This window comes from Acomys minous (assembly GCF_964271855.1).
Source record: "Acomys minous genome assembly, chromosome: 3".
NCBI classification, from domain to species: Eukaryota; Metazoa; Chordata; class Mammalia; order Rodentia; family Muridae; genus Acomys; species Acomys minous.
This window is the reverse complement of record NC_140485.1, coordinates 62,708,960-62,736,545: the sequence shown is the minus strand read 5'-3', so window position 1 is coordinate 62,736,545 and position 27,586 is coordinate 62,708,960. Positions and strand designations below refer to the sequence as shown.

The 27,586-nt window shown below is 49.1% G+C and overlaps 2 protein-coding genes across 3 annotated transcripts; one reads left to right on the top strand and one right to left on the bottom strand.

Annotated features, from left to right (window-relative positions):
• Positions 1-3,481: 3,481 nt before the first annotated feature.
• FAM210B (family with sequence similarity 210 member B) lies at positions 3,482-12,230 on the top strand. Its single transcript, XM_084777360.1, has 3 exons — positions 3,482-3,758; positions 8,601-8,770; positions 9,739-12,230. The coding sequence occupies exons 1-3, from the start codon at positions 3,573-3,575 to the stop codon at positions 9,953-9,955; spliced, it is 573 nt and encodes a 190-aa protein (XP_084633486.1). The 5' UTR covers positions 3,482-3,572; the 3' UTR covers positions 9,956-12,230.
• A 1,307-nt stretch (positions 12,231-13,537) lies between these two features.
• AURKA (aurora kinase A) lies at positions 13,538-27,481 on the bottom strand. Of its 2 annotated transcripts, none has more exons than XM_084777357.1 (9): positions 27,354-27,481; positions 26,240-26,286; positions 24,000-24,258; positions 22,236-22,290; positions 21,248-21,439; positions 20,416-20,554; positions 16,774-16,922; positions 14,384-14,558; positions 13,538-14,303 (listed from the first exon to the last, which is right to left on the bottom strand). In XM_084777357.1, exons 2-9 carry the CDS (start codon positions 26,279-26,281, stop codon positions 14,118-14,120), a joined length of 1,197 nt encoding a protein of 398 aa, XP_084633483.1. In that variant the 5' UTR covers positions 26,282-26,286; positions 27,354-27,481; the 3' UTR covers positions 13,538-14,117. The 2 variants fall into 2 exon arrangements, with proteins under 2 accessions (XP_084633483.1, XP_084633484.1); XM_084777358.1 differs by having other exon boundaries at positions 27,358-27,421.
• Between the last annotated feature and the right edge of the window lie 105 nt (positions 27,482-27,586).

The following is a 27,586-nucleotide window of genomic DNA, read 5'->3' as shown; positions in this document are numbered from 1 at the left end:
GCTCATAGGGTATCAAATCTCTTCTTGGGAATGCCTGTACTTTTTAAGACCTGAGGACATCATCCACACAGCAGACAAAATTAAATTCAAGGATGGACTCCCAGGAGGGCTTAGCCTAAGCTACTCTGTTTACCTTTTTAGCTACTTATTCATCAAGGGATTTATTGGCACTAAGTCCTTAACATCTGTCATTTGACACCGACTGGGACAAATCTCATCCCAGACAAGAGGGACAATTGAGACCAAACCACCAGATGGTTAACCAAAGAGGTCTTCAGAGAATATTGTTCAGATACCAGGAGAAAGATTGTCAGATCAAAATGAAGTCACACTGTGCACAGTGGCACTTGCCTGGCTCAAGCTAGCCAGACTCTATCTCAAAGCCAGGGATAAAAAAGCACAGAGGTCTAGTGTGGTGGCGCACACCTGTGATTCCACTTCTCAGAGAGGCAGAGGCAGGTGGATCTTTGTGAGTTTAAGGCCAACCCGGCCTATAAAGAGAGTCCAGGACAGCCAAGGCTGCACAAGAAACCGTGTCAAGAAAAGAAAGAAAGAAAGAAAGAAAGAAAGAAAGAAAGAAAGAAAGAAAAAAGAAAAAAGGAGAGAGAGGCGGAGAGAGCACAGTGGCCTATATCAGCCCCTCCAAAAATAACCCCAGAGAAGAAGTTACCTAAATGCCTTCTAACCTCACCCCTACTCTCATTCTGTTTATATTTGTTTCAGATACAGGGATATTTTGGAACTTTTCAGACTAACTCATAGGTGGACATTGTACTCCGATATGCATAATTATGTACTTGAAAGTTCTCTGACTGACGAGAAGCCATGCTGCCAGTCACGTGTGTGCATGATGGAAGGATGCTGTCCTCCACCCGGCACAGAGCTCATAGAGATGGGCCGCTACTAGCAGCAGGGGGTTATGGGGGACAGAAGGGAAGAGGGGGCACTTTCATTTGCTGGACTCTGAACAAACCTCTACTTGGAGTATGTACATTAATAACATCTGCACACTCGTGTTATTAATTGTGTAATATGAACACATGGATAAGGGTTGGTAGCATTTCACAACATTCCTCCTCATCCTCTGCTAGACGTAAAAGGAAAAAATAAAATGTGCTTTCTTTTTTTTTTTTCCTTACTGAAGAACCATAAAACAAAAGTTACAAACTTGGTTTCTAGGAAGCCAGAGCAGGAGGCCTGAGTGAATGAAGGAGACCCAGCCACAAGAGCATTGTGGGAACGAGGAGGCCCTCCAGATGAAATGCTCTCAGGCAGCCTCTCTGACGCTGGAGACCTGGACAAGACACCCTTGAGACATCCCAGATAATACGGCTGCTCTCTCTGTGCAGCAGGTACTGGGTGAAAGTGCTTTCTACGGTCTGCCTCAAGACTTCTCCCAACAGTCTTTTTTTTTCCCCCAAAGGTTTATTTATTATGTATACAGTGCAGGCCAGAAGAGGGCATCAGATCACATTATAGATGATTGTGAGCCAACATTTGGTTACTGGGAATCGAACTCAGGACCTCTGGAAGAGCAGTGAGTGCTCTTAACCTCTGAGCCAACTCTCCAGCCCTCTCCCAACAGTCTTATGAGGGGACTATTAGTGCCTTCGTTTTGCGAGTGCAAAAGTGTAGCGCAGAGAGGTTGAGCCACTGGCTCCAGATCGCACAGCTGGAGCAGCAGGACAGGTCTGACTGAGGACTAGACCCTTACCTCATCTTTATGCCTTAGCCAGCCAGAGCGGAAGCAGTCCACACAGGAGCACTCTGCCTCCTCCAGGCCCTCTTACATGCTAAACATAAGCAGAATGCACACATACCCAGTATGTCTGACTGTAAGACTTTGGATGAGCTGAAATGCAGCTCACGCGTCTTGAGAATTTTAACTTTATACATTTTGTTCTGTTGGGTTAACAAGTCTGAGTCGGGGGGACTGACCTGGAGGTCACCATCCTCCTGCCTCTGCTCCCCAAATACTGTAGTTACAGGCCTGAGCCACGGTGCCCGTCTGTTCTGTTTCCTCGGTGTATAACTGCATAGCACAAAAGTGGCCTTTGCTTAGTACACTGCAGTGACCCCTGACTGCCCACCATCACCCTGCTCCTTACAGCCTAGCCCACCTCCCACTTTCAGCCCCAGATGACCACTGAACTCCTTGGGGTCCAGAATTTTGTCTGTTTTGGGCATTCTGTAAAAATGAAATCCTGCCCAATGTTGTATGTGTGGCTGGAATTTTCCATTTGGCATGGCTGTTCTGGGATGGAGGTGTCAATTTGTTCCTTTTAAGCATAATTTTTTAATTATTATTATTGTGTGTATGAGGGCATGTGAGCAGGTCAGAGGGTGACTTTGTGGAGACTTTTTTTCCCCCTTTACCAGGGTCCCAGGTACCTTGGTACTCAGGTTCTCAGGAACTCAGGTACCCAGGAACTCAGAGCTTTGGCTTGTACAGAAAGCTTTTTTTCCTGTTGAGCCATCTCCTCAGCCCCAGTGTGTTCCCTTAATCCCTAATGAGTGACTTTCTCTCCAGAACTGAGCCACATTGTGAGGTTCCATTCCCCAGCTGGCATCTGGATTGGTGGGTTTTGTGCAGGTTTGTACTGCAGGTTCTCCTGCCGTGGAGGCTGGCCTTGAACTCCTAATCCTTCTGTCTCAGCCTCCTGAGTGCTGAAACTACCGACCTGCACTATGTCGAGATCAAAGTTTACTTTCTTAAGTTATAAAAACAAAGGGTTAATTTGGCCTCATGGTTCTGGGGGTCCAAGGGAGAGGAGCCACATCTAATGCCAGCAGAGCCTTCCTTTGGCCTCAAGTCCTCAAGCAGTGCAGAGTCACCAGGTGAGAAAGAGTGAGCTCTTGTCACATTTTAGTCTGGAATAGAAATGTCTTTGTTTCTCTTGAGACGCTATGAAAGTGGAGCTGCTGGGCAACCTGGTCCATGTACCTTTAACTATCTGTGAAAAGACCAAACTATTCTCTACAGTGGCTGCCTTCATGTTCACACCAATAATACAGTAAGTTCGGTTAGAGGGCTTCTTCAAGTGAGAGTTAATTTCTATAATTCCTTTCTTCTTCAAAGCGATAATGTAAGCATTCCAGATTTCACCTATTCTCTAGGAGGGAAAACAAAGGATACCTGAGTCCTCGACACGAAACAACCGCCAGTCTCCTTCGAAACTCAAAAATCCTGGAAAGCCCTGAAAAATGCATTCCGCAAAGATCTGGCCTGAGCTCCTGAGAACCCGGCTGATGGACTTGGCCGGTCTCCAGCCCCGCCCACTCAGCCTCAGGAGGCGGGACTTAGCCAGGGAGGCGGGAACGAAAGACAGCTTCTCCGGTGGCCCCGCCTACCCAGGGATAGGTTGCTTCTGCGAAGGGCGGAGCTGATAGGTGGAGCCCAAAGCCTGCGCCCCGCCATAAAGCCCCGCCTATCCCACGCTCAGCTCCGCTCCGGGGGCGGGGCTTGGGCGGAGTGGGGCGGGGCCTGCCGGGGGAAGGATCAAGGGCCCGGCCCCGCCCACCTCTGTGTATAGGGGCTAGTTCCTCAGTGGGCAGCTCCGGAGCAACGCGCCATGGCCGGGCTGTTGGCCCTGCTTGGCCCGGCTGGAAGAGTGGGCGCCCGGCTGCGGCCCCCGGCCCCTTGGCTCCTGGGAGCCACCACCTCCAGTGCTCCACCTCTCTGGGCCTTGGCCTTGTCCCGCCCGGGGCCGGACGCCCGGCTGCTGCGCACGACCCGGGAGTACTGCCTCAGCCGCCAGGTAAGCCTCCCCCCTACAGCCACTCTGACCCTGATCCCCAGGTGACCCAAGCGCCGTGCCAGGGCCAGCCCCAAGGACAGTTTTTGCCTTATACCTGCCCAAAACGGGTCACCTCCGGGGTCTCTGAGTTCTCAAATCCGTCGAATCCGAGAAACATCTCTTTCATTTAGCAGCCAGAGAAACTGAGGCTTGGGGCGGTATGGTGCGCGGCCCAAGGTCATGGAGTCACCCGCCGAGTCCCAGTTTCCAAAGCTAGAACGGTGATGTTACCGAGCGGATCGCAAGGGGCCTGAACTCGGTGTGAACTTCCAAGCCGGCCCCGGGAGTTGTCTCTTTTGAAGTTCAGTTCAGGCCTGGGCACTGGGCCCAGGAGGCGGTGTCGCCGTGGGTGCCGGTGTCTCTAACAGCCGCTGTTGCTCCACCCTTTTTATCTAGCTGGAAGAGCAGGCTCTGGGGCAGGCTGTGCGTTCTGTTTCCTTGTGGTTACTTTCCCCGAGTGCTAAGAGTGAAAACTAGCTTCCGTTCAGACAGCAGCGCATCTCAAGTAGGTCCCTGAAGAAAGCAGTGGAGATAGAGAAGCGTCGAGTCGTGGCACAAGGTCTGGAGGAGTCTGGAAGACCCCCCGCCATGAATCAGGCAGTTCTGAGCTCTGACTGGCCGTGTAGTTTTTCAGTAAGTAGCCAAGGGGATTGGTCCCTGCCCGCGGGTGCCTGGCACAAACATGGATGGGCTTCCCTTACCTTCTCCTCTCCTGCCTGGCAGACTGGCCTCATCTCTGATCCTCAGCACAGGGCAGGATGCTCGGAACATACCAGGCTGCTTCCTGGTGATTCTTCAAGGAACAGTATAGCTTCCCTCTCGTACAGGAAGTCTTCCCTGACTACCATTAGTGAGCTGCATTCCGCCCCCGCCCCCCCCCCCCACTGTCTCTTTGCCAGAGCTCTGATCTCTGCCTTCATGATCTGGGACAACCTCTCACCTTGTTCCTCCACATCAGCCCTGTTGGCAGCTGGGACTTTGCTTTGAGAGGTGTATGTCTCAGGCTCCTAGGACCCCTTGCTAAGTCCGCAACCTTGATCAGGTGCTATCATTCCCGGAGGTGAATGTGACAGGGGACATCGTGCTAGCTGGTACCTGGTACACCGGTGCCAACACCAGCAACTGCTGTCATCGCTGTGAGCACACACCGTACCAGGGACCCCAGAGCCCAGGAGCCAAGCTTGTTTCTCCTGCGTCTCCTGCTGGTTGATAGATAGTTGGGATCAGAACCTAACAGAAGGTTAGAACAAAAGATACTCCTTAAGAACCGGGCCGTGGGGGAAGGGCCTGCCCCTGGCCTCAGCCCAGCATCCCACCCCCGCCTCCACCCTGGCTGCCTTCACTCAGAGGCCAGCTGGGGTCTCCAAATGTCCTAGACATTAAATCAAGCATCTGAATGGCATGCCAACCTCTTGCCCCTACAGCAAGGACTGCATTATGCCTGAGAGAGGCAGAGAGGCAGCACAGGAAGCCTGCCCTTTCACATTATGTGATTCAGGGTCACATAGACCAAGTGAGCGGTGGCTACTTGTGAATGGGGGGGGGGGCACTCTTATACAAGTGGCTTGCTTGCTTCCCTTATTAATGTGCAGCACCCCTCCTGACTCCCTCCTTGCGTGTTGTGGTGTGTCCCCCTCCCTGGTATTTCACTGTTTGTTGGCCTCTGTTCCCTAAAGTCATAGTCGCCTCTGAGGTTTATCTGTTCGGTCTGTTGCACTATCCCCTACTCTGCAACACTCTGACCAAGAGACGATGCAGAGACCCAGTGTTAGGACTGGAATTAGGCTAAGCACTGCGCCTGTGCTGTCCTTGGTTATGCACTCCAACCCCTCTGGGCTTTGCAGATCCTCTTCTGTTCACAGAGATGCTGTGGAAGATGGGATGAATTCATGTTTTCATGAGTTCCTGGCACAAAGTCGTCAGCACATGTGGTGCTTGTCACCACACCGTGTGATCAATCTTTCTGCTCCTTTCCTAATGTGGCTTCTTCTGGTTGTTTTGAAACACAGTCTCCTGTATCCCAACCAGGCTGGCCTTCAACTCAGTAAGCCTGAGCTTCTGATCGCTCTGCCTCCACCTCCAAAGGGACTTATTAGACCACCAAGCTGGGGTGTATACTGTGCTAGAAAATAAAAGCTTTGCACGTGCTAGACACTCTACCACTGAGCTACCTCTGTTCCCCACCTGAGCACTTTGAGGTCAGTGTGTCACTGTCACACACTCAGGGCAGTCCAAAGTGCTTGTGGGTAGGAAACAGCAATACTTCTTGGGGAATGAGTACCTACAAAGTGACTTGCCCATTGCTTGCAAGTCACTCTCATAAATCCCTTTGGTTTGGCTTCTTTAAAGCCATCAAGGACTTGGAAGAAAAATGCATGGTCCTCCATGCCCTGCAAGAATGGTCATTCCTAAAGGAGAGGGTTTTTTTTTTCTAGAACATTCTAGCTTTGGAGGACACAGGAAAAGCTGCCACCACCTTCTTTTGCCCTTGCATGCTCCCCTCCTTGGGCCCTAAACTCTCCAGCAAAATGCTTGCAGTGGCTCTGGTTCTTTCTGATAAGTACCCCTCCCCCTGGGCTGCAAAAGGGATGGCGGAGCTGATAGGAGAGTCTGCAGACCCTCCCAGCGCCTGCACCTCTGTTAGGCCAGTGTCAGTCAAAAGGCCATTGACACTTGGCCCAGGCAATCTCAGTTATGGCCCAGTCTCCATGCCCCAGGGCAGCCACAGCTGCCTCTGCTGAGGCTGCCTTTGTCTCTTACCCTCAGGTTTGGCAAAAGGCCTTCTGGCCCAGAAAGGAAAATAGAAAGGCAGGCAGCCAGACTTGCAGCTAGAAAATAAACAGCAGCTTCTGCTGGGTTGGAGGAGCAAACATTAGGATCAGACATTTGTTTGTTTTAAGGAGAGGAGCAGGCTGGAGAGATGGCTCAGTGATTAAGAGCGCTGTCTGCTCTTGCAGAGGACCTGGGATCAATTCCCAGCACCCACAGGGCGACTCACAGCCATCTGTAACTCCAGTTCCAGGGGGATCTGAGGCCTTCTGGCCTCCCAGGACACTAGACCATGTACAGGGTGCACGGATATACGTACATGCAGGCAAACACCCATACACATAAAATAAATAAATATTAAAATCAAGGAGGGGAGCCTGGAAAACTTAATGAAGATACTGTTTGACGAGGACTTTTTAGGCCACACTGGAGGGACTCTTGAAGGAGGTAGCATCTGTATTTCCATCTGACATGTGGGATGGTCACGCACACCTGGAGTGCATCCTGAGGTAGCAGGGCCAGGACAGAGGACCAGGTGAGCGAGGCTTTCTTCTCTAAGCCTTTTCTCAGATCTGAAACAATTAAAGCTGGGCTCACAGGCATAGGTACAAACAGAAGAGCACTCAGGCTGCCCACTGACCAGCATCCACAGAAAGCAGCATTTGTGCCCATGGGGGCTGGTGAAAGACACAGGGTCTTGGGCCATATCCCTCAAGTGCAAAGCGAGGACCCAGAGCTGCAGCAAGTGGCTGTCACAGCAAGCAAGGATAGACCTCAAGATCCCCTGCAGTGGGACACAGCTGGCCATGTAGGCGCAGTGGGTGGGCTTGGGGACTGCAGCTCAGAACACATGACTGTTTTCTATCCTATGAGGGGAGTCCTAACCCATCTCCTGGGGATTCTGGCGTGCTGGTTTCCTTGCCTTTGCAGAGTTGCTCAGCTGCAACACACTTACAATCAAGGAGAAGTCTGCCCAGCTGCAGGATCAATAACTGGGGGTGACCATCAGGAAGCAAAGACTCAAAAATCCTTTGGTTAAAAGCATTCTTGGGAGGTGTATTTTGTCTAATCCAATGTGGCTGGGATCTCTGTTTGTCTGTCCCAAACTTTGCATGTTCAGAAGATGACCCAGTGCATAGTACGATCACCCTATGTGACCAGGAAGATGGCTTCTTGCCTTGTACACCTGGCATCCCTGAGCTCAATTCCTGGTACCCACTGTGTGGTCTGAATAAAAATGTCTCCCAAAGACTCAGGCTTTTGAACACTTTCAAAAATAGAGAGACTAACGCTGGTGCTCAGCTAGCTTTCTTATTCAGCATGGGAGCCCTGTCCAAGGAATGGTGCCACCTACATTCAGGGTGCCTCTTCCTCCATTAACCCCCCTTGGAAATCTCTCACCCAGAGGTGTCTTCGGTCAAGCATCACACCTCTGGCCTTGATAACAAGGCCAGATGCTTGACACATTAGCTCCTGTGCTAGAGGCCAGAAAGACCAAAATCTGCCTCACTGGGCTAAGGTCAAGGTGACAGCAGAGCTACTTTCTTCCTCAGGTTCCAGGGCAGAATCCATATCCTGCTCTTTGCAGCTTCCTGCCCTGCCCCTGGCCACACCCTCATATCAGTAAAGGCAGCAGTAGGGCATCTTCAGATCTCTGGACCTTTTCTCACCTCTTCCTCTTGGACTCCAGCTCCTTCCCCCCCCACACACACCCCACATCCACCCCGCCCCCGACACACACCGACCCACCCCCGTTCCATTCTAAGGATCCTTGTGTCTTCATTGGTCCCACCCAGAAAAATCCAAGTTAACATTCCCATCCCAAGATCCATGGCGCGATCCCATCTGCCAAGTCCTTCTGTGGTAGGAGATGGCCTGGACATTTCAGGGGCCGTCGTTCTGCTGACCTAGTCCTGGTTTAGTAGACACGGTGATAATTGACATCTGAGTAGATAGGTAGAGAGGTGCACAGGTCAGATAAGGGTAAAAGCCAGTAGCATCCACCAACCTAACCTCCCCTTGGTCTGTGCACAGGAGCCCAACAGGATCACTGAGCCAGGAAGCAGTGCCAACAGCACAGAGAAAAAGCTAAGCAAATCGCAGCAGCTGAAGAAAGTTTTCCAAGAATACGGGGCCGTGGGCGTGTCACTGCACATTGGGATCTCTCTGGTCTCCTTGGGAATATTTTACACAGTTGTTTCCAGGTACGATTTTTGATGGTGTTTATGATGTTTGTGGCCAGATGTGGTAGTTCACACCTGTGAGTGCCTGGGAGCTGAGACCGCAAGTCCCAGGCCAGCCTGGCCTTCAGCATGAGGACTATACAAGTAATAGAAGGAAGAAAGGAAGGATGCTGTGGGTGCTGCTCAGTTGGTAGAGAATACTTGCCCCTCGTCCACAAAGCCCTGGGTTCCATTCCTCAAACAGCATCAGCCACACCTGTAATCCCAGCACTCAGGTGGAGGCAAGAGGACCACAGTTCCAGGTCATCCATCCTTAGCAACATAGAATTTGAAGCCAGCTTGGCCTCATGAGACCCTGTCTCAAAAACATTTTTTTGTTTGTTTTGGTTTTTTCCTGCTGTAAAGTAAGCTAATATGTGGATGAATTTTGTTGTTATTGGTTTGTTTGCTGAAACCTATACACTCAGCCAGTTCCTTGTATTATTATGTATTTTTAAAATATAGTCCATCTGGGTAGGTGAGATGGCCTAGCAGGTAAAAAATCCTTGCCACCGAAGCCTGGCCACCTGAGCTCCATCCCCAGAACCCACAGTGAAAGGAGAGAACGGACTCCTGAAAGCTGTCCTGACCTCCACATGGCATGCCATGGCCTGCCTGTACTCACACACACAATAATCATAAGATTCTTTAAAAATAAAAAGTACTGCGGGGCTGGAGAGATGGCTCAGGGGTTAAGGGCACTGATTGCTCTTCCGGAGGTCCTGAGTTCAATTCCCAGCAACCACATGGCAGCTCACGACCACCTGCAATGTGATATGATGTCCTCTTCTGGCCTGCAGGGGTACGTGCAGGCAGAGCACTGTATACATAATAATTAATAAATAAATAAATTTTTAAAAATAAATAAAAAGTACTGCTAACCTAGACAAATCAAATTTTTCCTTTAATCCCTGACTGTAATGTTTTCTTTGTCTCTTTCTCCTCCACAGTGGCATAGACATGTCTGCAATCCTGCTTAAGCTTGGCTTTAAAGAGTCATTGGTACAATCCAAGATGGCAGCAGGCACCAGCACGTTCGTGGTGGCCTATGCCATCCACAAGCTCTTCGCACCCGTGAGGATCAGCATCACCTTGGTGTCTGTGCCCTTCATCGTCAGATACTTCCGCAGAGTGGGACTCTTTAAACCTCCAGCTACCAAGCCTTGAAGCCAGGGTGGGTTTTTTTTTGGGGGGGGGGGGGGCGGAGGGGGTTGGGTAGGGGAGACAGAGACTAATTGCTATGTTTTACCAGAAAAAAAAATCAGGTGTTTTAATTTACCTTTTTTTTTTTTAATGTTATTCCTCACAGAGCCATGCACACGACTTAAAATGTCACCAAGGCAATAAAATGAGTTGACAGTCAGGCCTGGTGGTGCAGGCCAGTAAAGCCAGTTCAGGAGGCTGAGACCGGAGGATCTCAAATTCAAGCCTGCTTGAGCTTGTTTAGGCTCAGCTTAGCAAGTTAGTAAGACTGTGTCTTGGTCAACAGTGAGGAGGGGGCTGAGGGCATTAGCAGTGGAGCCCTCACCCGGCACACAAGAGGGCCTAAACTCAATCCCCAGTATACAACAAGACTGCCTGCAAATTGTTCCTTCCAGATCAGTGCAGCAGGAGTCCTGTTTGCAAAGCCCCAAGGGTAGGCAGCCTTTGCTCAGGTTCTTAAAAGGCAATGGATATAAGTTGCTGGCTTTTAAAGTTCCCCCTCCCCTGATTTGCACCGGCAGCAGCCTGCAGTTTAATATGCAGTATTCTGCAGACAGCTGCCAGTGCTACAATTAAGCAAAAATCAACAATCTGTAATCATGACCCACGTTAACATCAAGCCCTTGACATTCACAGCACTTGCTTTGGGAAAGCAAGCCAAGGACTCCATTGGCTCCAAAGCACCTTTGTCTGGATGTGATGGGGCTGTTTGTCTGAAACTTCACTGACACAGGGCAGTATTGTTTGTAAAATATAGAAACCTGCCCAACTGAAATGTCATCACTTCGCCCATACTCAGGGGCACTCAAATTACTCTTATAGAGCTAGAAGAATTTAGATTTCTTAGACAATCCACTTAGCTATCTGAAACTTGAAGCATTCCAGAGCTGACATGTTTACAATGTGCCACTGAATTTTTTAATTGAATTAAATTACATGCCTATTTGTACCACTTTTTGAAAAAGGGGAAAAACATTGCTTGTTGTAATGGTAAAGAAACCAAGAAATAATCCAACGTAGGGAGAGAAGAGATGTCTTAATTAGAGTGATATTGCTGTGATGAAACACCGTAACCAAAACCAGTTTGGAGAGGAAAGGGTTTATTTCACTCACAGTTCCATGTAACCGGTCATCAAAAGCAGTGAGGGCAGGAACCTGAAGGGGGGAGCTGATGCAGAGGCCATGGAGGGGCGCTGCTTACTGGCTTGCTCAGCCTGCTTTCTTACAGAACCCAGGACCACCAGCCCAGGGGTGACAGCAGTCTCAAGGCTGGTCTTAGTGACACAGGTCTCAACCTGTGGGTTGCAACCCCTTTGACAAACCTATCTCCAAGAAATATTTATGATTCAAAACAGTAGCAAAATTAGTTATAAAGTAACAATGAAAATACTTTTTATGGTTTGGGGGTGGTCACTACAACAGGAGGAACCAACCAACCATATTAAAAGGTCATAGCATAGCTGGGCATGGTGCGCACACCTTTAATCCCAGCACTCAGGAGGCAGAGGCAGGTGGAGAGAGTCCAGGACAGTCAGGGCTACACAGAGAAACCCCGGAGGGGCGGGGGGAGGGAGAAAGTCATAGTATTGGGGGGGGGGAGTTAGAATAGAAATTCAAGCAGAGACTCAAACTAAGGCTTCCCCCTCCAGGAAGCCAAGAACAGTTAGAGCTCTGTCACTCAAGCCTCTCCTGGGGGAGGCTGGCAAAGGGCACCTGTTCTGTCAGAGCCAAAGGAAACTCCATCCCCAAGGCAGCCCAAATATCCAGGAATGGGTTTACCTGGACTATAAGATTTCTGGTAGTTAGATAAAAAGCAGAATAGTCCCCCAGGAACTTGTGAAACCGGTTTCCCTCTGCCAAAAGGAGTCATTTCCCTTACCTCTGTCAGAAGGGACATAGGGCTCTCTCATTAGCATATGCCTCTGGGCCTAGCAGCCAATCACAGGGCATGGTGGTATCCCAAGTACCTGGTACAGACACACTTGGAGGGGTCTTCTCTACCCTAAATTGCCCCAGCTCATAGGCCTCCCGGCCCTCAGCTACTCATCTCTATAACCCAGCAGTTGTCACTCTTGCTGCCCCCTGCTCCTCTGGCTGCGTTCCCTCTTCTCCATCCAGTGCTGTTCTCCCCTCACAGACAGGCCCCGCCATGGTCTGCCTCTTCTCTCTGCGCTGGGCTCTTACAGATGCCTCTAGCTGTTCTCTCTTATCTACAATTAAAAACCTTCCCTAAACCACACCATGCAGTTTGTACAGTTCTCCCCCTGGGAGTGTTTGAACTGTGAAGTCTGCAAGACTGCTTGGCAGAAAGGATTGCATTCATTTTTCTTGCTCACAATTCCTTTTAAATTACTTTGACAACCAGAAAACAAAAGAACTGTTAACGAGCAGAATGCATTTTACAGAGATATCTGGCTGACAGTTCTTAGCCCACAGTTACCCATGCCATTTGTCTGTTAACATTTAAAAGTTTTTGTGAGACAAATTCTCCATCCGTAAGATCTTTAAAGTGGGATTTTCCTCTTAAAGCAGCCCACTGCCAAAGCCGTTACTGATTTTAAATCAGGATTATTACAGAACATTCCAAGGACATCCACGTAGCCCAAAGCCGAGCAAGAAGCCCCAGGCCAGTGACAGATGGACTGGATGGGGTCTCCCCATCTTGCCTGTGTCAAAACAGCCAAGTTAGCTTCAGGGTCCCCAACCATGCTACTCTCCTATTCAGGTTCCTAATAACACCTGTGCAAAGAGACATATTGGAAGCAGCAATAAACTGATGGTACCCACAGCTGTGTATCTTCCGACCCCACCCCGCTTTGTGCCTGTACCCAGCAGCCAGAAACAGGTGGGTGGACACTAAAGCACCGGATAGAGCTGCCAGCAAGGCATGCAGATCTGCTCCTGTTCCCTTTAGTGGACCTGGAGCAAGGGAACTAGGTTAAGATGTAAGACGTTGTTTACCTCTAGTTTTTTAAGCAGACCAAGTGAGCAAGTTAGATTCTGTGAAACAAATAAAAAAAAATCTTTGTAAAATTGTGTTTGTCGTCTTCTGGCAAGCCGTCCCTGCTGCCGTTAGGAAGAGCACCCCGTGAATGTGGCAGTGATCTGCTAGCAGCACCAGCTGTAGGAGGCAGCGTCCCACACTCAGCCTGGATCCCTGTAGCCACATCACTGCAGCCGGTACTAGGAATGCTGCTACTTCAAGCCAGTCAGTTTAGCACAGGCCCGGGGACAAGAGGTGGCCTCTGCAGTGTGAATGTCCAGTTGGTGTGACATTTCACCCCGGCCACTTGCACTCCCAGTCATCTGTCATCTGCTTCTCTAATCCAACCTCCCGCTCTGGGTGACAGGCAGATGGCACTGGCAGCCTTGGTGCTACATGTTAAGAACATATGCAGCAGACCGGAAGAGCACACCTGCTCACTTCTAGCCAACAGGTGACCAGATGACTACCCGTGTACTTCAGGAAGATGCTACATGTGTATTTATATATTTAACAAGTTTGCACACATGACAGAATTACAACATAAGAAACAGCCATTAACATCCAGAAACACCTATTTATATATTTAACATGTTTGCACACATGACAGAACTCCACATAAGAAACAAGTCCTAAGACAGGCAGAGCACAGGGTCCATCTTGGTGGTTGAGGGTCTAACCCCATGCAGCTTTAAGAAGGCTGAAAATGAGAGGGCTCTGAAGGGGTCGCCACTTAAGAAAAAGGACGTCTATACAAATCTTTATTTTAACATTTAAAAGAAAAATACAGATTCATTCCAACAGCTTTCCCAGGCCTGGTGACCCAATAAATTACACACACACTCAGGCACTTGAAGGCTACAACACAGGTGGTCACTGAGGAGTCGGGGAGAGTGGTAACTTCCCTACAGTGAGACCCCAGCCAGGACACTTTAGGGACACAGGTCACGGGGGACAGCTGCAGTCCTCTCCGGGTTACTGAGTCAGGAAAAAGCAGCATGGTCCTTGGAGTGCTCAGGTGGGGCTTCCTGGATGCAAGGCCTAGGACTGCCTGCTCAGCGAGGTGCACTGAAGGCAGATGATGGTCTGGGAGGTCTCTGGGCCGTTTCTCACAGTTGCACAGTACCCAAGGGGTCAGATTCCCTAAGATGATTTGCTAGTTGGATCTTTGCTTTTGTGGCCCGTTGAAGGTTTTGAGGAATTAGCTATGATCCAGGGGTGTTCAAGGACCTCTGCTAGTGTTAGCCTCTGGCTTGCGTTGTGTTTTAACAGTCTTGAAATGAGGTCTCTGGCTCCCTCTGACACAAAGTCAGGGAATGTGAATTCAACCTGCAGAATAAATGAGTGAGTCAGAGGTGTACATGACGACCAGCAGCCCTCGCCAGGAGCCCAGCAGCAGCAGCCCTTACCCGTGAGATCCTCCTGTAGGTCTCCTGGTGAGTGTGGGCCTCGAAAGGAGGCATCCCAACTAGGAACTCATAACAGAGGACACCCAGGCTCCAGAGGTCCACCTTCTCATCGTGCATTCGGCCTTCAATCATCTCCGGGGGCAGGTAGTCCAGGGTGCCACACAGTGTGGTCCTCCTGAAGCCAACAAAGGCTGGAGTTGACACACTCTGACATACTACATGGTAATGTAGTGCATGCATCTCCCAGGCTGATTCCCACCTAAATCCTCACTTTTAGGTAGGACATGGACAGAGGTAAGTGTATATGGTCACACACCAACCACCACACTTCCCCCAGACCTGTCCAACTCCAGAACTTCTTAGGAAATCTACAGGAGGAAAGATGTACTTCTCTTATCCCAGTAACACCATCAAGGCTGAGGAGTAGATTTTGGAGGCCAGTGTGGGCTCTGAAGTAAGACCCCCCTCTCAGAAAACAATGACAAAGTTGCTATACAGTGGTGCTCTGTAAATACAATTTGAGGTTCCACATGCACTCACAGTGAAATGACACCACCATTTTAGACTTGGAGTATTGACTCATGCCTGTAATTCAAACATCTGGTAGGATGAGCCAAGAGGGCTGACAGAGATTCAAAGCCAAGCAGTGAAGTGGGCGGTAGAAAAGGAAAGGTCTTAGAAATGTACGGTTCTACAAGATGAAAGAGGTAGCCACATACTACATGGAACCTCACTGGGTTCTTTACTTCTCTGACTGGTTTTGGTTTAGGGGTTTTAAAGATTTTATTTTTGTTTTTCAGGTATGGGTATTTTGCCTGCATGTCTGTCTGTGCACATGAAAATGCCCTGTGTCCAAAGAGACCAGAAAAGAGAGCCAGACCTGGAACTGGAGTCACAGGCTGTTGTGAGCCGCCATGTGGGTGTTGGGAACTGAACCCAGGCTCTCTACAAAAGCCACCAGAGCACTCAACAGCTGAGCCCTCTCTCCAGCCCAGTGTTTGTTATTGAAAGTGTCTTGCTGTGCAGCCTAGACTGGCCTCCAAGCAGCTATCCCCAGGCCTTCTAGCTGCTGCTGGGATTATAGGTGTGTGACACTATACCTGGCTGAGTTCTTCCATTTTTAAGACAGTCTTATCAAACTGGCCTTGAACTTGTGATCCTCCTCTCCACCTCTCAAGTGCTGAGATTAAAGCATGCACCAGCACACAGGGCTTATCTCTCACCTTCCACAGAGATGTGTGTGTGTGTGTGTGTGTGTGTGTGTGTGTGTGTGTGTGTTTTGCTTTAACTTTGAGTTCTGATTTTAAAACAGCTTTAAGATTCCATGGATAACTAGAGAGATCTGAATGTAGACTAAATATTAGCACTGAAATTTCTGCAAACCTTGAAGTGACAATGGCAGCCATTGTGCAGAGCACCTCCATCATAGGGGGTGCACACTAGACACTGTGAGGACACAGAGCTCTACCTGCCTTTGTCTCCCAAGTCCTGGGATTAAAGGTGTGCACCACCATACCTGGCTGGCTTTAAATTTTTTTAAACTACATTTATTGCATCTTTGGGTGAGGCTAGAGGATTAATTTGGCAAGAGCCAGTCTTTCCCTCACCAAATGGTTGCCAGGATTTGAACTCAGATCCCCAGGCTCAGCAACAAGCCTGTTTGCCAGCTGAGCTTTCTCCATCAGCCTCCATGGGCTTTTACAAAACATTGTTTGATAACATTTAAAAAGTAGTCCCCAAGCAAGGTGGTGGTGGTGGCACACACCTTTAATCCTAGCACTGGGAAAGCAGAGGCAGAGGAAGAGGCAGGCATATCTCTGTCAAAGGGGCCAGCCTGGTCCAGACAGCCAGGGTTAATCAGAGAAACCCTGTTTCAAAAAAGAAAAAAGTAATCCTGAAAGCTGGCAGCACCTTGACATCTTGCTTGCATGAAATAGTAAAGTCATTCAAACCCGCATTCAGTTTGCGAAGTTTGAAAGTTTGCCCCCTTTCACTGCTGCATTAGATGATAATGCTCCAGCTATAAAGGAACAGTGTCGTTCTGTTCCTGCCTCTGACACAGCACAGGAGCCCGCCATCCCCTGAGCTGCACCCACACCAAACAACTGGTGATTGGCTCTGCTCCCCACCCCCATAAGGCCCAAGACCCTCCAGTACACAACGATGTTTATCAACCATACATCAGCCAGATGGCTAAGTCTACCACCCTCTTTCACTAGCCTCTAGGGACATTCAGCAGCTGCAAGCCAAGGCCTAGGGTATCTGAGCCCAGAAGGTCACAGGTCTAAATTGCTCCAAAGTATTCCTAGGTCAGCCACACACATACCTCCCCTGCCCCCCTCCACCCCCCGCCACACACCCAGGGCTTCTGCTAACTTGGAATCCCATACCTGGAAGATGGTGCGTGTACAGACCATCCGAAGTCTGCGATCTTCAACTCTCCGTTTGACCCAAGAAGCAGATTCTCCGGCTTAATGTCTCTGTGGATGACTCTCTTTGAGTGACAGTAGGACAGAGCATTTGCCAGCTCGGTGATGTACTGTTGGGAGAAAACGTTGGAGGCCCAGGGCCCAAGTTTACATAAGACAGTCAGGTAACTGAAAGTTGATCCAGTATAGACTAACCTGTTTTTCAGGTTATGATGTAAATACCATAGGCTGAGACTAAGTCTATAAACACCAACTGCAGATGGACAGACTCACTCAGGGCTTAGTTAGCTAATACAAGCAGTGTGATCTTGAGGGGCAGGGAAGGCACTGGCTGTAAACTGCAATGACAGTCCTACCAGGCAACCATGGAAGGACTGCACAGAACTGCACTGCAGTTAGTAACAGGAACATGTAAGCAATTTTTTGTTTTGTTTTGTTTTTCAAGACAAGGTTTTCTGTGTAGCCTTGGCTGTCCTGGACTCCTTTTGTAGACCACACTGGCCTTGAACTCACAGCAATCTGAGTTCCTCTGCCTCCCTGAGTGCTAGGATTACAGGCATGTGTCCCACTGTGCTCAGCTACAGGTAACTCATTTTTAAACATTTTAAAGGCTCTGACTAAGTGCACAGACCTTGGGCTCCCATGGCCTCCAGATCTGAAGAATCTGCTCTTAACCAGTCCTGCAGTCTGCTTTGCATCCCATAACCAGATACTCAAGAGAAATATGTTAAGTATTAATCTACACGAAAAGTAAGCAAGCAAAGATGGAGAGAAGAGACGGAGCTCTCCCACAAATCAGCCCTTTCTACTTGCTCCCGCTGGTCCTTCCCAGCCCTGGGGCTCGATGTACACTGTAGTGGCAGCCTCATACCCAACATGCATGAGCCACCCAGCTCTAGTCACCGCAGGACATTGCTGAGGGTGGCACAGTGTGTCAAGTGTATATATAATTGGCAAAAAACTTTTTTTTTTCCCAAAAGGAAAGCAAAGCAGAAAAAGTCATTATTGAATAGGACATTTTCATTTTTTTGTAGCCCACAGTCACGACCAAACTTTGGACCACGGTGAACCAATGGCGACTATGCAGCAAGCTGCTCTTCCCACAGCAGCTAACAGTCGCTGGCACTAACAGGCTGAGGCAGTGGACCTCACTGCCAGAGCCACCAGCAGCAGCAGCAGCAAGGGCTAACAGTGCTCCCTGTGTGGGGCTAGGGCTAGACAGACCACTTGTATTGCTCTACAGTTATTTAAGTTACATGAAAGGAAAACAGGTGGGGGCACTAGTCTAAGTAATAAGGAATCCAGAAAGAAACACACACACACACACACACACACACACACACACACACACAGCCACACACTTGGGGTCTCAAGTAGAATAACATCAGAACTGACGAACAATTTCCTTAGTACTTCTGAGAAGAAAGTTGGTCACATAGATAACTTCTTATTAGTGCTGTAAGTCGGTGGGCATGATGGCAGCCTTTCATCCCAGCATGTGGGAAGCAGAGAGGCTTTGAAAGAAAACTGAAAGTGCTTGAAAGAACGAGAAACCATAAACTGCCATAAGACGGGGGTGGAAAAGGAAGGAAAAGCTCAGACTGGGAAGAAACATCTGCGGGACACACGCAGTAGAGGAACTGAAGTAAATAAAATGCAACAGTGGGGGGAGGAACCTAAAAACTATAAAAGCAAGAGCAGCACATGCATCCAATGACATGTATAAATGGTAAGCAGCCAGTGTCACATGCCAACACAGGCAGAGACGACCAAACCTGTCAGAACCACTGATGTCCAAAACCCTGATAACAGGTGCCAGTGCTGGTACTGAGTGACCAAACTGCCACCTGACCCATGCACACTTGTCGTTCGCATGCATGCATGCATGCAAGCACAATAGAATGCATAATTAACAAGGAGGCAGTGGGTGCAGCTCTCACTGCTGGGGCACAGCTTACAATGAAGCTGGGGGAGGGGCTTTGTCCAGTGACCTTCATGTAATGGACAAGCGCAAGCATCAGCACCCGCTGTTACATCAGGATGGATGACTACTGACCACTAAACATATGCACTGCCTTGTTCTCTGCCGCTGAGGCCCTAGATGCAACAACAGCTGGCATCAAGACCTCCCTAGGGACCAGACCTCAGGTCCAGTAACACTGTCCAACAAAACAGCCAAGGTCCCTGAGGAAGGGATGGCTGCTTCTAGGACCAGGCCCAGAAGTAACAGTGAGGCCAAACAGTGTGCACCACAGAGGAAGCACACACAGCCAAAAGCCCACAGTGTGGTTTACTCAGGAACCAGGCAGAGTTCCCAGCAGCTAACCCTGGAACAACACAATAAACTAGGGTGGGCCAAGCATAAAACTTGTCCTCTGCATTTTAAGTTAGAGACAGGTGAGACTGGCTGCTCCTCCAGAGGGCCCAGGTTCAGTTCCCAGCACCTACATGGGTGCTCACAGCCACCTGAAACTCCAGTTCCAGAGGACCTGACGTCCTCTTCTGGCCTCTGTACATGTGGCATGCAGAGAAACATTCAAGCAAAATATCTATATGGGTAAAATAAACCTAAAATCACCAATGACAGGAAGCAAGTTACCTCCTAGCACAGGACTCCAGATAAGTTACATTCCACTTTGTCCACAGGGCAAGCATGCACAGTGGCTCTGAGGGTACAGATGGGAAGGGGGACAAAGATGGACAAAGGCCACCCCAGGCACATGACACTAGCTTACCACCTAGAAAGCAGTCTCATTACAAATGCACAATGGTGACGTGTGACAAAACAGACTTCAAACCAAGATCTTCTCGGTACTCACACCCCTTATGTAGAGGAATTTTAATTCAGAACATGGCTGCTCAAGCAAGACATCTCATCCAAAGACCTCCTAGGAATACAGACACACTTTTAATCCCAGGAGACAGAAGCAAGCAGATCTCTGAGTTCAAGGGCAGCCTGGTATAGAACAAGTTTCAGGTAGAAAAAAGCTTAGGTCCAGGCATGGTGGTGGTACATGCCTTTAGTCCCAGGACTCGAGAGACAGAGGCATGCAGTCAGTTCTGTTCAGTCAGTTTGGTTGAGTCAGTGAGTTGAGAGGCAGTGCAGTGGAGTTGAGTTTGTGGCAGTTCAGCTGGACTTCAGAGGCAGCTTTTACAGACACAGGTGAAGACAGAACAAACAGCGAATGAGAAGGAGCCAGAAGATTAGAACAGATTGCTAGAGTTAGTTTGAGGTCAAGCAGAGCAATTCAGTGAGAAGCTGAGAGGGGAGCCAGATTTAATCAGTCACCTTAGAGAAGAGTTTGAGACACAACAGCTGAGTTGAACCAGCCAGCCAGAATTCAGAAAGAGCTAGAAAGGGTGAGCCTATTCAGCAGAAAGTCTAAAAGGCTGAAAACATTCTAGGCTTAGATTAGATCGTTTGGAGGCTAGAACCTTCCAGGACTAGGCCTAGGTTAGCAGGAGGCAACATGAAGCAATTAGCTGTCTTGATCTTCTTGTTTCAAATATTTGGCCCTCCTACTAAGGCGTTTCTATGAAGACAGAGGCAACTCCATCACAAACAAAGGCACATTAGGAAGATGAGGGGAGATGAGCACTTACAGTGGCTGTTCTCTGCTCGTCAAACTTGGAGAGTTTTTGGAGCTCTCTATAGACTGTTCCAAGAGGTGCATATTCTAGAATCAGATAAACTCTGGTTGCATCATGGAAATATCCATACAGCCGGAGGATGTTGGGGTGCCTGCAACAAAGAATGAAGGCTGTGACGCCTGGCTTCAGAGCCAACTCACCATGCACTGACCGCTGACCCCTCAGCAAAGAAAGGCAGTTGGTGGCCCAGCAGAACACACATGAGATCTGAATGCTGAGCCCAGCCAAGAAAAGACACCTTACACATGTACACACATGTATTGTGGGTTTAGTTCACACTGGCTCCTTCTAGACATGTTTACTCTTAGTGGGAAACTGTCAGCTGAACACCAGTCTGCCCACTGAGGAGGCAAAGTGCTCCTGTGCAGAGTAGGATGTGCAACAGGCAACACAACCAGGGAAGACAGGGTGGCAGTGGGCAGGCGGCAAGTAGCTGGGCAGAGCCTGGTGGAGGTGCCAGCACCACTCACTGCCCCTGTCCCCACCATGCCAGGTGATGACAAGCCAAACAAGCCAGAGCTTCAGCACTGGTATCTGTGTCAAACTTGGAAAACACTGAAAGCAAAAAGGGAAAAGAAAACAAAAAAACACTGACTCAACCAGTATCTTCCCCCAGTTCTCCTCCTATGAAGAAAATCTCAAGTGCATTACTTGCTTTAAGTCCTTGAGTGATGTCACCTGCACCTGGGGGAAACGGCCACATTAGTTCATCCCCTGTGGTGTCTGAAGCAGGCTGGGGGAGCACAGTCTGGTCCCTAGCTCCTCTGGCAGGAGGGCCACTCACCGCAGGTGGGACTGAATCTCCACTTCTCTTCGCAGCTGGTGCTCCACGCCTGCTTTCTCCAGCTGTGTTTTAAACAGCACCTTCAGGGCCAGGATAAACTTGCTCTGCTTCTCCCTTGCCAAATAGACATTTCCAAACTTCCCTTTACCAAGTGGACGACCAATGTCAAAGTCTTCCAAAGTCCACTGCCTCCTAGAAAGTAATGTGAACAATTAAACGTAAAGAAATCGCTAGCCATGGCTCACAGCCATGCTAATGAGTGGTCAGCCTACTCCTGCTCAGACTGCATTCAGTACAAACCCTCAACGAGCACTAACCCCGAACCACAAGGAGCCACTGGCCTTGAAGTCCAGCTTCCCCAGGCCAAAGCAGCACTGCCCTCCAGGCACAGCCTGACTGACAACCCTCACCACCGGCAGGGCAGCAACAGTCCTGGACAGGACACCCTTTTCAGGACCATGTAGGAACTTCCTCCTTGTATCCCCAGAGAAGCTAACAGGCTGTGGGGCAGAGAGTCACTCTGGTGGGAAACATAGAGCCACTGTCACCAATGGAAACAGGACAGACCTGACAGCCATTCCAAATAGCTACTCAAATTGTGTAGTTCACTGTGTCTTTTGGTGGGTGATTTTTTTTAATTTACTACTTTTTATTTTATTTTATTTTAATTTTTCGAGACAGGGTCTCTCTGTGTATCCTTGGCTGTCCTGGACTCGCTTTGTAGATCAGGCTGGCCTCGAACTCACATTGATCCGCCTGCCTCGGCCTCCCAAGTGCTGGGATTAAAGGCGTGCGCCACCACACCTGGCCAATTTACTACTTTTTAAAAATAATAAAGTGTTAATAAAATTTTCCTATGCAAAAATAAGTAAGGAAATAAAAACAACTACTTTTGAGGCCCTGGTAAATTTGACTTTAATGAGGAAGGCATTAAGATCAGTGGCCTGTAACCAAATGAGTGCTCAGATAGAAGAGAAAGAAAGCTTACTTTTTCGAGTCTTCAGTTTTCTGTTTTGATGCCTGTTCCTTTTCAGAATTATTTCCTATATGAAATAAGTTAAAATACTGTTTTTAGAGCAACTATATAATGTTCTTTTTTAAAAAAAGAAGATCTATAAATAGAGATGAATCAAAGAACAGTCCCATACCCAGGCATGGTAGTGCACACCCTCAATCTCAGCCAGCACTCGGGAGGCAGAGGCAGGTGGATTCTGTGAGTTCAGGAGACCAACCTGGTCTACAAAGTGAACTCCAGGATAGCCAGGGCTAAACAGTGAGACTCTGTCCCAAACAAACAAAAACCAACCCATCACCAAAAATACTAGAGGTACATGATACATAACTCTGAGCTTTTCACTTTCCTCATAATAAGAGTATTAGAGCATAAACCCTAACCCACCTCCTGCTACATGGAGTCTCATAATCCCCAGAGTAAAGATGAGCAGACCCTCCGTACAACAAGATCAAGCATGTCCATCCTCTCCCTGGAGCCTTTAACCAGAAAGCAGCAGCAATCCCAGCCACAACCTGCCACTGTCACCGTCTCCACCTGCTGTGCGCTTTGTACAAATATCAGCATGGGAACAACACGAGCCAGTCACCCTCCTTCCAAAGCCACATAAAGAAGCCACTAGCTCAGGAAGATGTACTTTAGCGGCACACCATAGGAACCACAGGTGCTATTTCAAGAGGTGCACAAGTGTGGGACATGTCCTTGTCACCTGAGACTCAAATAGCACAGCAGCTTCACTCAAGTTAGGTGACTACAGGTCCAAACTGGTTTCTCCCTCATGATTCATGATCTCCACTCACAACTTCACTATCGCCATGGCTAGGAGTCAGGACCGTGACACTAAGGGACAGACCCCAGAACAGACGATGGGACAAAGTGGGCTGGCTGAGAGGCTGACCTGCAGGGCAGTACAGGCTTCCTTCACCTCCCTCCACAGCTTGTTGCTGCCTCTCTTCCTGGGGGGGGGGGGGGGCCACCCAGGCACCTGTCCCTTGCTAGAGCTTAGGATACTATCAAGCTTCAGCCACCTGTCACTTCCAGTGTCCAATGTCGAGAGTGCTATACAAGCCCATAATGTAAGTGGGTTTCCTCCAGACGGTCTGTCTGCCATTGGCTTATTTTACAGACTATTCTACTTGGTTATGAGGGCCCAGCCTACGTTCTCTCCCTTCCTACACCCTTAGAGCTATCTCTTCCCCACTCATCTTTCAGGTCTTATCATCCAGGTGTCCTGCATCTGCTTCCTAAACAAAGCGGCAGATTCATCCAACCTCTCCTCTCTGGAGATGTTCTAGGATAAGTTAACTGCTGAGCTGTAGCCCCTTCTGTTTACGTGCGCTGCGAGGGTTGGGGGATGCAGGTCAAGGCTTCCTCGGAGGCTCTGTAAGTAGCCCCAGATGCTAATCCCTATCAACAGTAACCCTGGTCCAGCTGCTGCCATCTGAGTTCAGCCTCCCTCCAGGTTCCCTGGGCGAGCAGTCTCTTCCTCACAGCCAACATCTCCTTCTGCTCTGAAGAACCTCCAGTAGCCTCCCTTTGGCCAGGCCAGCAATGGTGTCTATTCCCAGCACTGGGGGAGCCAGTTGCACTATTACACTTGAGCACGGACATCCCATCTTCTCTTCCTCCTCAGCAGACATGGCACAGAGGCTAGGGCTTCAAGCCTAAGCGCCAACCTACACATCTGCTCTGAGTGACGTCTAAGAACGACCATCCAATGCAGTGGAAGCAGCAGCTTACCAGAGGCCGAGGGCTGTGGCTGTTCACTCTTCTGGGGGTTACTGAGCCGTGAGCCAGGTCGAGGAACGTTAGCAGCTGGTAGCTGCTTTAGCACTGGCTTCTGACCTGAGACAAGTTTCTGTGCTTGCGAAGGGACACGCTGGGCAGAATTGGAAGGACACAGGACCCGCTGGGCCTGGCCACTGCTAGCCAATCCTAGGTTCTGAGAAGGAATCTGCTCAGTCACCAAGACTCGTTTCGGACCAAAGGGCCCTGTGGTCTGGAATGGAGAAAAGGCAGGGGTTATGGCCTTCAGGCAAGGCTGATGGTACCCAGAACTCAACCACGGTTCCTTTGTAGTCTAATAAGACTCGCAAATATTGTGGGTAATACATGGAAAGAGGGGCTGGAGAGATGACTGAGCAGTTAAGAGCACTGACTACCCTTTCAGAGGATCTGGGTTCAGTTCCCAGCACCCATACAGTGGCTCACAACCATCAGTAACTCCAGATACAGGATATATGACACCCTCTTCTGGCCTCCTCAAGTGCCAGGCACACACATGATGCAGATATACATGCAGGCAAGCAGTCAAACAAAATATAAATATTTAGATAAAAAAATTTTTAAATAAAGCAAAAAGGAAGAGGATGAAGCTATTTTATTTTATTTCTTTTTTTTTTTTTTTTTTTTTTTTTTTTGGCTTTTCGAGACAGGGTCTCTCTGTGTTAGCCTTGGCTGTCCTGGACTCACTTTGTAGACCAGGCTGGCCTCGACTCACAGTGATCCGCCCGCCTCTGCCTCCCGAGTGCTGGGATTGAAGGCGTGCGCCACAACGCCCGGCTCTAGGATGAAGCTATTTTAATGTGCATGTGGCTAAAGCGATTGCTTGAATCAACCAAATCCTGCTTTCTTGACCATTTGTGAACTAAGCTCTCCCCCAGTGAGTCCCTATAAAATCCAGGAGCCAGACATGCTGGCACATACCATTACCCCAGTACCTGAGGCTAAGGCAGGAGCATCAACTTTTAGGCCAGCCTTGGTACCTCAGGGAGACAGTCTTTTGGTTACAAACCTCGCAACAATGTTATGTTTAAGAAAAAGAATGGCCTGGTATCCCAGCACCGGAGGTGGAGGTGGAGGCAGAGGTAGAGGAAGGTGGATCGCTGTGAGTTCAAGGCCAGCCTGGTCTACAAAGCGAGTCCTCCATCTCAGAAAAAAAAAAACAAAACGAATGAAAGACAGCGATGACAGTTCAACAGTATCATCCTCAAGCAATTTTGCAAAAACAGTCTAGGTCTAAGGTTATGCTGGATATTACTACTATCACAGTTAATTTCCCTGAGTTTCACTTTTTCAGAGTACTTCTTCCACGGGGTCTCACTGGCCAGCCTGGGACTCACTATATAGCACAGGCAGCTCAGCTGGCCTTCTGCTGCCTCCTAAATACCAGGATTAAAGGCGTGCCCACCAAGCCCCACCCAACAGAAATATTTTTTAAAAATGTAATCTCCAAAACTAAAATGCACAAGTTTTTCACCAGGAAAGAGGGGGGAAGGCTTTGAAAAGTAATCATTACTGCACTGAATTACTTGTAAGTAATTCCAGTCTTAACTCTTAAGACCCACGCTAGTCAAGCCGGGCGTGGTGGCGCACGCCTTTAATCCCAGCACTCGGGAGGCAGAGGCAGGCGGATCGCTGTGAGTTCGAGGCCAACCTGGTCTACAAAGTGAGGCCAGGACAGTCAAGGCTACACAGAGAAACCCTGTCTCAAAAAACCAAAAAAAAAAAAAAAAAAAAAAAAAAAAAAAAAAAAGACCCACGCTAGTCGCACTCAGAGAAGGTGGGACTTCCTGCTGGTTAAATGAGAGGCTCAGGATCCATCCACCCTGAGCTCAGAAGGAATGAAGCTTCCGGTGCTAAGCCACCTCCTGCAGCAACAGAGGCCCAGGCCCAGGGGGATCCCAGGCAAGGTCAGGAAGGGATCTATACAGGATTCCACCCAAAGCCAACGTGGGAAGAATTCTAAAACAATTTCCATGTGAGCTGTCTAGATTTACTCAGTGAATAAGGATCCTTGCAGCCAAGACTGAGGACCTGGGTTCGAGTCCCTGAACCCACACGACAGAGCCCAGAGCCAACTCCCTCTGGCAAGTTGCCCTCTGACACAGTGGTGTACGCAAGGTGCACACAGACAAAATGCCTCTTGTTGAAAAAGTGTTTCAAGAAAGAGCATTGAGATTGCAGGCAATTCTGTTTACCTTGACAGGCCTGGAAACACAGTTTTCTTTACATCTGTCCATGTCACCTGAAGAGAGAAACAAGAACCTTTCGTTGAAAGGGAGCCACCTGCTTTGAAGTGCTGTTGTCTGCTCAGCAGGCACTGCTCCCTGACAGGTGGGCAGGCTTCTGTCACCTGCACCCTTCATACTTTTCTTGGTACAAGTGAATGAAGCAAGCTGACAAGGGATGGCTGCTTTTCCCTGATACACACCCTGCACCTGTGCTCCCTTTCCACTGACAATCCCTTCCTCCTGTCACACCTCGCCCTCTTCCCTCTTCCACTTTTTTTTTTCTTTTTGGTGTTTTTTGTTTGTTTGTTTTTAAGACAGGGTTTCTCTGTGAAGACCAGGCTGGCCTCAAATCAATCTCAGAGATCCACCTGCCTCTGCCTCCCGCCCCGATGTTCACCGTTCTCAGCCTGCCTGGAATACCACCTACCTTACAAAGCCTTCACCTTCCCTCCCATCTACACCAAATGTCCTTCAGAGTTCTCCTTTAACTCAAAGACTTAGTACAAGACACAAGTGCTCATGCTACAGCAGGCTCGGGGTTCCCCTTTTCAGATCTACGGTTTCTGTTAGGGGGACAAACAACTGAGTGTGTTACTGAAGAGCCCATAATGCAAAGGTCAGGGAGGCAAGGCAGGAGGCAGCAGCATAAGCGAAGGACGCCTGTTAGGAAATGGAGCTCCAGGGCCCAGAGACTAGCTTTAATAAACGATCCTGCATTTTAACTTCCCCATGGAAGTTAGCTACACCAGGGTCCTATTCCTATGAGATTTCTATTTCCTACATCTGCAACGGAGCCAGGATTTTGTTTGTTAGGTTTGAGTTTTTTGAGACAGGATCTCCCTGTGGTAACGCTGGCTGGTGTGGAACTCACAATGTCTCAAAAACAAACATAAAGTTAGGTATAGTCTCGTATTCCTTTTATCCCGGCACTTGGGAGGCTATGAACACTATGAGTCGAGGCTAGCCTGGTACACACCGAATGCAAACCCATTGAGACAGCCCACTACCCTATTGCCACTGAACGTTGCCCTTCGGTTTGCAACATCCAAGCTCGTCCTCACCCTCCCGGTCCCTTTCCTACCCACGGGCAGGTTCCTGCTTCTGACCGAAGCCTTCAAGCGATCCCGGTAGCTGAGCCGTTACAATTCAAAGGTTCTCCTTTTAAAGTAGGAGTTAAACCCTCTCCTCCGAGAGCTGATTGGCTTGAGTCAGAGCGACGCCGTTCTGTGATTGGCTCACCGTGAACGCGACTACGAGGAGCTTATTCCGTGCCGTAGTTGGGCGCAGGCGCACTGAGCCGTCGGAGCCCGGAAG